At 35.2% G+C, this 10027-nt stretch overlaps 2 protein-coding genes across 3 annotated transcripts; one reads left to right on the top strand and one right to left on the bottom strand.

Annotated features, from left to right (window-relative positions):
* Positions 1–590: 590 nt before the first annotated feature.
* On the top strand, positions 591–4004 carry LOC116341928. Of its 2 annotated transcripts, XR_004201212.1 has the most exons (5): positions 591–1029; positions 1144–2126; positions 2227–2995; positions 3066–3380; positions 3518–4004. XR_004201212.1 is itself a non-coding variant. In XM_031769357.1 (4 exons), exons 2-4 carry the CDS (start codon positions 1434–1436, stop codon positions 3251–3253), a joined length of 1650 nt encoding a protein of 549 aa, XP_031625217.1. In that variant the 5' UTR covers positions 591–1029; positions 1144–1433; the 3' UTR covers positions 3254–4004. The 2 variants fall into 2 exon arrangements, 1 of the variants encoding a protein (XP_031625217.1); XM_031769357.1 differs by having other exon boundaries at positions 3066–4004.
* Positions 3685–7393, bottom strand: LOC116341940 (CTL-like protein 2). Its single transcript, XM_031769372.1, has 9 exons — positions 7226–7393; positions 7016–7138; positions 6776–6846; positions 5277–5442; positions 5022–5199; positions 4813–4960; positions 4593–4747; positions 4048–4517; positions 3685–3964 (listed from the first exon to the last, which is right to left on the bottom strand). The coding sequence occupies exons 1-9, from the start codon at positions 7278–7280 to the stop codon at positions 3843–3845; spliced, it is 1488 nt and encodes a 495-aa protein (XP_031625232.1). The 5' UTR covers positions 7281–7393; the 3' UTR covers positions 3685–3842.
* Positions 7394–10027: the final 2634 nt, after the last annotated feature.

Below are 10027 nucleotides of genomic sequence, written 5' to 3'. Positions count from 1 at the left end.
ATTTAACGTTGAACATATTAACAGTAACATTACATTTTATGAAAAAAGTAATGTATTTCACAATTATTCTGCAGTACATAATTCTGTTGCGTGAGGTGGTGAAATTCATTTCAAGCAGTGATACCCATTTTGAATTGGTTCCATTGTTTAGAAAAGAGAAACAATAACTCGTTTATCAAAGAAATGTGTTTAAATTTTTTTTTCTCTCTAAATCACTGCCATTGTTATCAATCCGAAGAGTTTTGTCATTTTTCTGTGTTGCATGATTTTGTGTGTGTACCAAAAAAAGCGATAGATTCGTGTTTTGTTGTCGTTCGATCAAATTGAATTCGGAACATATGTGAATATTTGTGTGGATTGGTTAAAAGGATTTTTCACTTTGATTGTATGTTTTGCATCTGTGCATTCGGTTGATATTTTCAAATTACATGTGAATGCTTTTATTTCAGTGCTGGAGCACATTTTTTTTCAATGTATATATTTTTTTATATACTTTTTTTCGATCGAACATTGTTTGATATGAAAAGTCGTCACTTTTAAATTATATGGATCAATGAAAATTCAATACAAATTCGTTTTCAAACTAAATCGAATGTTTGTTTTTTTTTCCAATAGGAAAATGGCGAATCGCTTCAAGCCATCCATACCAGCGAAGGGAGAAACGAAGGATGAGATTACGACGATCAAATGTGCGCTGAAGACAATCATTCGCCCACAATTCCAGCAAGCATTGATGAGCAAAATAACGGACCTGAGTTTGCAAGCCACTTCAATTTCCTTTTTGGGCTCATTACTGTTCTTGTTCGAGGTGCAAAAGGCGTACGAGCATAGGCCTTGAGAATAATGATTTCGCATTCTTTGGTGGAAGTGGAGAAAAAAAGATCCAACTCTGCTTTAACCAAGTGCTATGGCAAAACAATCAGCCACCGAAACCGAAAAAGTCGACGTACAGACCACGAGGAAAAAAGCCACGAGGACCACGACCAGAGCTGCCAGCTATCGACCCTGAATTCAAAGCAATTGTCGAAGGTAATAAATAAAAATAGTTGATTTATTAAACAATTAAACCTCCTTATAAAATAGCGAGTTTTGACTACACAGTACACAATTTAGTTGAATTTGAAAAACATATTTTATTTTTAGGTCTTGACGACTATCATCGTATCGATTGGCCCAACAACAATGATTTCAGCAATGGCCTAAAGCATTTGACCAATCAATACACAGACAACGTCGTCACCAACTCAACAACGCATGCTGACAAACACATCACCCAGTACTTGAGACTGAAAGTGTTCGAATTGAACACAGACGGAGAAGAGGACGCAGAGAAATTTTTGCCAAGTGACATCGAAAGTGTTGTAAAACTGATCATCAAAGAAAAAAACATCAGAGTGCCAATTCACGATCCAAACAAACTCGAACGGTGTGGCATGTTGTATGACATGGTGAACGACTTGAATGTGTTTCCAGAAATCGATCTGCATGACCTCACGACTGACGAAAAACATTGGTTTAAGGCCATGCCAATGTTCCTATCTATGCAACGTGAGATAGAAGAGTATAACTTGGAGTGGCCACATCAGCACCGATCCAAACGAAAGAAAAGAAAGCGCAAAAAGTCAAAGCGTCGCCCCAAGCGCAAACAAATGCTCGACGATCTAAAGTTTCGGCCATTCATCCGGAATTTAGTAGTGGTGCCGATGTGTGATTTTCGCCGAAAGCACTTCAAAATCGATTGTTCAAGCATGCACCAGGTGTTGTCTTCGCAAAAATTGCTACCGAAAGTGGAAGTTGAAAACAAAAACGGAACAACAAGCATGGTAATTCTTCCACAAAAGGGTTTCAACGATGCGCGTGATCATTGGTGGAATCAGTATTTCTACATGCGGAAAATTCGGCGATTCGTGCGTGGAAAAAAGAAGTTTGATTTTTCTATAAACACCGATGGAATCGCTGTGTCTCTGCAATACTCGGCCAAAAAGAAGACGAATAACACAGAATACGACCGTTCTCGCATCGTTGAAATGATTTTGGATGGCAAATTCGAAAATTTTGCAGGCGTTGATACAGGCTTGAAAAGTTGGAACACCACAGTGACACACAACATTATAACTGGCACCGAAGTAAGTTTTTACATTTATGTTGTATATGTATCAATGGAAGATAGACCGCGTAAATGCTATAATTCAATAACTAATCATTTAAAAAAAAAAAAAATTTCAGACCAACTTTGTGATGTCGAGCAAGCAGTTCCACTGGCAGACTGGTCAAAATGTGCGAAATGCCAAAGCAAAGCGTTGGACCAAAGCTTTCATCGAAGAGGAGCGCCGAGACAGAGAAAATCGTGAGCTGTACCCAGTGATGCCATCGCCAAAAGGATCATACTGGCTGAACTACATCAAGCACCGAGTCAAAATGATGAAGCATGGGATCTGTGCTTACTCGACTGCCAAGTACACTCGACTCGCCTTGGACAAACACATCAAAAGCAGTAGTGTTGTCGACAATTGGGTGGAAAAGGTTACCGATAAGCAATCGACATTGTTTCTTTTTGGTGCTGATGGGGAAGTACCACCTGACAGCCGAATAAGTATCAAAAAGCACGTGCGGTGTCCAGGGGTTCGTTTGACTTTGAGGTCAATAAAGAAACGTCGAGATTGTGCCATAGAGCTGGTGGACGAATGGGGATCATCTCAAACAGACGCAAGATGTATGAAGCGATTCCAAAACCAGCCCAAATCGGCCAGATTCAAGAAATGCCGGTGCATACCCGACGCCAGAACATTGCTGCCAATAAAAATTGTGTCAAAGTTGGGCAAGAAGGATCTATCGGAATTTCGATTGTTGCAACGCGCCATGAACGAAGCATTGGAAGAAAACGAGCCTTTATTGTCAAAAGTAAAAAGTTACTATAAAAACTGGCAATTAAACCTCGAATGCTCTGTGACTTGGCATCGTGACGTCGTGGCTGCTAAGAACATTCTGCTGAAAGGTAAGGCCAATTGACGATACAATTGCGATTGAATGATTGCTTAAGAAGATTCATTTGTTTGATTTTTCAGGACTATGGACATTGCTAGGACTTCCGATACCGGATGCGATCAATAGATATAAAGCCCGCGATGCTGTCGCTGAGGCCGCCGAAGTAGCCGCTGATGTCGCTGAAGCAGCTGCTGCTGCTGCCGCCAACGTAGATAATGATGTAGAAATGTTCGAGTACGACCAGCAGCCAGCTGATCATGCTGTCTGATCAGCACAACGCAAACAAAAAAAAACAATTGTAACATTAGTTATTAAGGCTATCCCGACCATGTGGGTTGACACCCCATTTGGTTGTTGTTGACTGCGCAGGAGTACAAATGGGGCGTTTTTTCTTTGTAAGTAACATTCAATTTTGAAAACAGTTTTTTGCTTCGGGAAGCGTGACCATCAGTCGATGCTTTGTGTAAATGTCATGATTTGTCTTAGAATTTTTTGCACTTTTAATTAACGACTACCATTTTTTTATTTTCAGATATGAGAAACACCCTAGTGTATACTGAACAAAACTATGGTCATTTTGAACTCGAGCTATAGCAATGTTTGCTTAAAAATTACTGAAAATACACAATCTGACGCAAATATGATAAACAATTTCAATTGAAAGAGGTGTTAATCGGTATATAAATAAAGAAAAAAAGGTTGTATTTTAAATGCGTCCGATATTTATTCATTAAAATTTCGACAAATTTCATCATTTATAATTGTTCCGATATTGTTTAAAGTAATGGACACACTTTTAAAGGCCATATTCAACCATTAAAAAAAGAAAATTAAACTTGATAAAAAAAATATGAGAATTAAACATGTTCATAAGGGGGTGGAAGAAGATTTTCGCTGTTCTTGTGAAGTACTTTCATTAGCGTTTGTGACATGTAGTATGGCCTTTGCTCACTTCCATCGTTTCGTTCGATGTCTTCCACTGAAAAGAAAAAGTAATAAAAAGAACGCACAAAAAATTAGTCAATTCTTGTTTTTTTTTTTTTTTTTTTAATATTCACTTACAGAAGCATAGGAACATGGTGTCGATGCTCATTGCATAAACTTTGAAGAATGTGGATGAAACGATGTACGAACCAATTACTGCAACTACAATTGGATACCATATTAGATCCGGATCACGGTTATCTATGAAGAGATAGGTTAATCCTCCCATTCCAGCGGAAATGGCGACATTGAAAAGGGCAAATTGAAGCGTTGTCACTCGGCTTGTCACATAAACGCTTGCAATATTTCGCATCAATAGGTTGAATGCGTCACGCATACTTTGGCAGAATGGATTACCATGAATAGCGACCATGATGAATGTGTTCTTGTTTAAAAATTGCAAGAATCGTTCAATGATTTCGGTAATGTCACAACAAAGTCGGAAAACTCGCATGTAACGATTGTTCATCAGAATTCGAATCATGTAACAAATAATTTGACCGATTGTTATCAAAATGGATCCAAGTGCAACGGTGCCAAGATGATACCTATAATAAGCACATCATTGAAGTTTACACTTTGCAGAAGAAATATAAATAAATAATTGAACAGTCGAAATTTACCGTGTTGTACGAACTAACGCCGTAGTTAGTGTTAACATTGGAAGATTTTTTTTATCGTATGTCCAATACCATGTTGAAAACACGTGTGCCAAGACCATTTTTTGGAATGCATCCATGAACCAATAAGCCCAAAGAAATCCAAACAAGTTCACCAACTGCAATTCAAACGTAAATATTCATTCAACTCAAATATTGAATGTGTAATGAAAAAAAAACGTACATGTAAAGCTGCTCGTATTCCATCGTCATCATATGATCCGATAAATTGTATGTTTGCCAAAACGCTTGCAAAAATTGCAAATATACCAATTTGGAAGATCAACGGAATTATGGGGAAAAATACAGTTGAATAGGACGAAGCAACAGCTCTTGAAAATAAATCAATATCAAAGTGATGTTTGATAAAATTCCCATTTTAATCCAACTTACTTGCTACCTTCCTTGATTAGTGCTATTGCAACAGTAATTTTATGACGTGCCAAATAAACACACAGAATGGTAACAAGCGTTATTATCATAAACGCAATGCCCATGCCAAGTCCATTTGCAGCTGCATCGTGGTCTATTGTTTGTTCTTCAGAGTAAGTGATAAAACCTCCAATTGCCGCTGAAATTAATTCACAAATATTCAGTTCAATGAACTTTATTTAATTTAAGGACTAAATTTTTAATTTCACTATTTACCTGCAAAGAACATAGAAATCATTAAGCATATTGAAAACCAAACAACTGGAGTCGCAATCCATTGCATCACATGAATCAAGATCAAGCAGATCACTGTTGCAAGAGATATAGTACTCAAATAGCACCATAATGTTTTCTTCAGATATTCAAAAACCACCGATTTTGACTATAAAAAAATAAATAAATAAAATTTCATTTAATCTTAGTGAACTGTTTATTGCAGGGTGGGCCAGAATAACTGAAGGGTGTATTTTTGGCTCTAAAAAACACATTTTTGAATAAAATGAAATATATATTTTTTATCGCCAAATTTGTTCGTAACCACTGTTGCACTGTTTTAGCTCGGTGTGCAGGTGCGCCATCCTGCTGAAACACCCATAGCGTTGATTTTTACGTCTTTTCGGATGAAAACAAGAAGAAAATTTTCGATCGGCTGAAAATGCGCCCCAAACCATCACTTTTGGAACATTCTGAAATCGTTCAATGGTCTTTTCGTATTCAGGAATGTCTATTGCAGACACTGCGAACACACGATCATTTTGTTCAATGAGACTTGGATGTTGCAACTTTTCATCGGAAAAAACGATATTTGAATTGGCGTGCCGGCGCAACAGTTCTTTGCATTTTTGTTTTCTGGCTTGCATATTTTTGATCGTAAGACCATGTCAACGGCTTTTTTTGAACGCTGTCGCATCGAAGACCGGCTAATATTGTGCTCTTGAGCCAGCTTTCTGGCACTTCTTTGGCGATTTCGGCAAATTTTGGCTAGGACTTGTTTGATGAGTGCTTTTGTACGAACGGATCTTTTTCTCCCGGTTTTCTTTTGTAATCGTTTGATAGTACATTCATTAAATGTCATGTAAACCTGTCCATTTTGTAGCTATAGGAAAATATCAATGTTTCAAAAACCGCGTTTGTGCAAATTTAACATCTTAAATTCGCACAGATGCGGTTTTCGAAACATTGATATTTTTGCGTTTCACATCCATTCTTATTGCGTCTCAAATAAACATTGAATCAAAATGCGCATAATAGTTAGGCTAAGGATCGACAAACATAGCGGTGCAAGACCGGGTGAATCAAAAGTCATTGCACAGTTGTAAGAATGTTAAGTAAAAACCCTTCAGTTATTATGGCCCACCCTGTATTTTAAGTCGACGAAATTCATCCAAACAAAACGCAATATTTTTTTATCGCATGTTTATGTAGGGAATTTCCGGACGGGAAATGTGCCGAAACTTGGTGATATCAGTTTTTTTTAAATAGTTTAAGAAATTTATGTTTTGTTCGAGAAAATCATATTTAGACAAAAAAAGTTTCAACAGAAAAAAAAACATAAAATAAATACTGCCAGACTCGTCTAAGTATTTTTTAAAAAAATGATTGACTCCAATCAATTGCAAAACAATTTTTGATCGGCATATTCCCAATTGATACACACTTAACATCAAATTATACATATACATATTCGTCGTATGATTAAATCTTAAAATACTTACTGGTGCATCTCTGATATCGAGTTCGATCATAAGTTGTGCTTGGTGCTCATTGTGAGAATCTTGCATCAAAACTAATTGGCGAAAATAAAGAAGAAAGAATAAAATAAAGAGAGTGATGACGAAATTCCGTTTCGTGGACTACAGCATTTTCGTGGAATACCATATAGAGGCGTTGAAGAAGCTGAGTGCAATGCAAAAAAACTCGACACGACAAAAAAAATATCGAAAATATAAACTTACCACAAGCACCAAGTATAAGCCAAACAGACGTAAAAACCAAAAAACCCACCAACCAATACACATCAGTGTGTGATCGACGCGACTTTGGACCCTTGAAGTCCACATCGTATTGATACTTTTCACCTGAATTATTGCCAAATAAAAAACAAGATCAATTCACTCAAATTTTTAAATAAACTAAAACTTCACTTGAATTCACTTCAACCATACCATATTGATTGTTTGTCGAAAACAAACTATAACCGTCGTCACCGCAGCAAGCCATCTTGTAAATATGTTGAACTATTCAACAATTTTTCTTTCCTCTCTGAAAATCACGAATAACAAATATGTGTTCTCTTCTCGATGAATTGAGTTATACTAATTGATAATTGCATTCAACAAAGGACTAAACGAACACAAAACGATCTATGTATGTATTGTAAATATTTCGAGTTTGTATATTACCGGTATATGTATATAAAAATTTTATAAATATAGAACAATACAAATAAACATGCGCACATACACGCACGCCCAGTCCCTTTGTATTAACTCTGTCTGGTATTACAACATATACACAGAGAGAGAGAGCACGGACATCGGAATGTAAGATGATTTCACGAATGAAGTTTTCGTACTGAAATTTGGACACTGTATATGTATTGGCAATACAGTATTGGTTTTTCCCATATAATCGGCATTCATTGCAATATTCTTTCTCTTTTTGTATAATTCTTATCAAACTGAGTGAGATATTTTTTTTTTAATTGCAACATTTAGTAAAAATCTGCCCATTTTATTGTTATTTTGACTATACTGTCTAAAATAAAAATAAAAAAATAAAGCCAAATATTCAGATTTTTATTATGTATAGATTCTATGGAAAGAACTATGCTGATAGATGTTTGGTTGGCAATATTGTTTACATTGCACGATATATATTGAGACAACATGTTAAAACCACTACAGTCGTACTACTCGCTCTCTATAGTGAACGATTTTTTGATACAATGAACGTGCATTGGTATGTGTTAGTAGCAGACATTATATTGAAATATTTTCAGCCAGCTGAATCAACTCAGGAAGCTAAAGCCAGGCGCTGAAACGGAGTGAAAACAATGGTAATGGTTATAAAAATACTTACATTTTTGCAGTCGTTATAAAAATCATTTCTGCTGTTTTCACTCCGTTTCAGCGACTGGCGTTAGTTCCATGCATCAGCTCGCTGAAAATAACTCAATATAATGTGTGATTGGTAAACAGTCGAAACCGTGATATCCGAAGATGTACAATTGTACATACTACACACTACAGTTATTCTGTTCCTTGTTCAAAATTAAAATGAAATGAATAAACTTAATATAGCAAAGTTCACTTTGATAATACTGGCAAATCCCACGAAATTTATTTATAAACCTATACGAAATTCGCTCAGTAGCACGAAATTGAATGGATGCCATTTGAAATATTGCTTAAAACAACAATACCAAAAGTAGTATGTAGTAGTAATGTTTACGGAAAATATTCAACGGAGATGTGCATACATATTTTCAAATCATTAGCCATACACATTTCGATTTAAGAAGTTTTACAGGCCATAAAAAATATTTTCATATGCATAAATCGTGTATTTCATGCCTCTTATCTTGAAATAAATTATCATCCGTTTCTACGTAGCTGTTTTCAATTTCAAAATCGAAAACCACTGATTCTTAAAAGAAGCTGATGATTGAGTATCCATTTCCAAGAATTAGAGCAAATGATTGTTAAGTGGTTGGTTCTTGAGATTTTGAACCCCTTGAGAGTATAAAAACAAAAATAAACACATTCATTAATTTTATTTTTGGTCCTCCAATTTTAAGTAGAACAATTTCAAAAAAACGATTCTATTGTACTAAAGTATTCGAGATAAAATTATTTTATATTCATTTCACCATATTTATATTCTGGTTCTATATGATGCGATTGTAAGAAAGGGAATGAATCATATACAAAACAGCACTACTTTTCAGTGATTCACTGATTGATAACATGTTTATTTCATTTTTCAAATTATTTTTAAATAATCTGCTTATGATAATTTAGCTCTTGCGTTTTTGTCTGTGGCGCGTGCCTTTTTGATAAGAATATGTTCGTTTATTTTCTCGACCTATCCTTTTTTCCTTCATATAAACTTGCTATGTGATTCCTTGATTACTCAATCATAACACTTTATGATTGAGATTTTTTTTTTACTTTCTACCATTATCTACTTTTATTCTAAGCGGTTCATATATAACCATGTTGTATTCGTCTTTTTTTTTCATTTTAATAATCACGATTTGGCGTGTCATTGTTTTTCTTATGAACAGACGTGTCAAACCAATGCATGTGTAATTTCCATTGTTAAATAATCCATTGTTTAATAATGTGTAATGGTTATGGTTGAATGATTTTCTGTAGAACTGCCTATCGATCACAACTAGTTCATTTGTGCAAATTGTACAGTGCAATAAAACGAAAATTATGCGCGTAAATACGCCTCACAGAAAAACAATCATGATTCAGTGTATCTACTTTATTTGAACAACATATTTGGATATTTAATTTGATAGCCATGTGTACATATGTATAAAATTGAAATTAGATCCAACATTTGAAAAACTGCAAAATAATTAAATAAATGAGATTTCACAACAAATGGCTATATATTGCAGCGGATGATGAAATTGAATAGTTGATGACTCATTTTCATTGTACGACAAACTTAGTTCAAGTTACTGCATGATTTTTCATGAAAAAAGGGCCGAATGTTCTTTCTCGCATTTTGTATTTATATAATATGTGTTATTGTGTATACCGATAACCGATGTGTTTATAGTTATGAACGCATTTGGAGTCAAGAGTGACGATCAGTACTTACTCGTATGTAATGGAGACAGATATTCGGACAATACACTAGAAAGTTATTGATTTTCGTTCTTCAATACGATGCAATAATTACATCATTGATCATTTTTTTTTTGAAAATTTTATTTATTTTTTTATTTA

Source organism: Contarinia nasturtii, unplaced genomic scaffold, assembly GCF_009176525.2.
Source record: "Contarinia nasturtii isolate CC-2019 unplaced genomic scaffold, AAFC_CNas_1.1 Cnas_scaffold_129, whole genome shotgun sequence".
Taxonomy (NCBI): Eukaryota; Metazoa; Arthropoda; class Insecta; order Diptera; family Cecidomyiidae; genus Contarinia; species Contarinia nasturtii.
This window is presented reverse-complemented; position numbering and strand designations above follow the sequence as displayed.

What these genes read in the sequence shown, in the direction of transcription:
- LOC116341940 (XM_031769372.1), bottom strand. Translation starts at nt 7,280, where the DNA reads ATGGCTTGCTGCGGTGACGACGGTTATAGTTTGTTTTCGACAAACAAT. An exon ending in TTCGACAAACAATCAATATG is followed by an intron (nt 7,139 to 7,225) that starts GTATGGTTGAAG and finishes GCAATAATTCAG; the next exon opens with GTGAAAAGTATCAATACGAT. An exon ending in CTAATCAAGGAAGGTAGCAA is followed by an intron (nt 4,961 to 5,021) that starts GTAAGTTGGATT and finishes TTTATTTTCAAG; the next exon opens with AGCTGTTGCTTCGTCCTATT.
- LOC116341928 (XM_031769357.1), top strand. Translation starts at nt 1,434, where the DNA reads ATGTTGTATGACATGGTGAACGACTTGAATGTGTTTCCAGAAATCGAT. An exon ending in ACATTATAACTGGCACCGAA is followed by an intron (nt 2,127 to 2,226) that starts GTAAGTTTTTAC and finishes AAAAAATTTCAG; the next exon opens with ACCAACTTTGTGATGTCGAG. An exon ending in TAAGAACATTCTGCTGAAAG is followed by an intron (nt 2,996 to 3,065) that starts GTAAGGCCAATT and finishes TTGATTTTTCAG; the next exon opens with GACTATGGACATTGCTAGGA.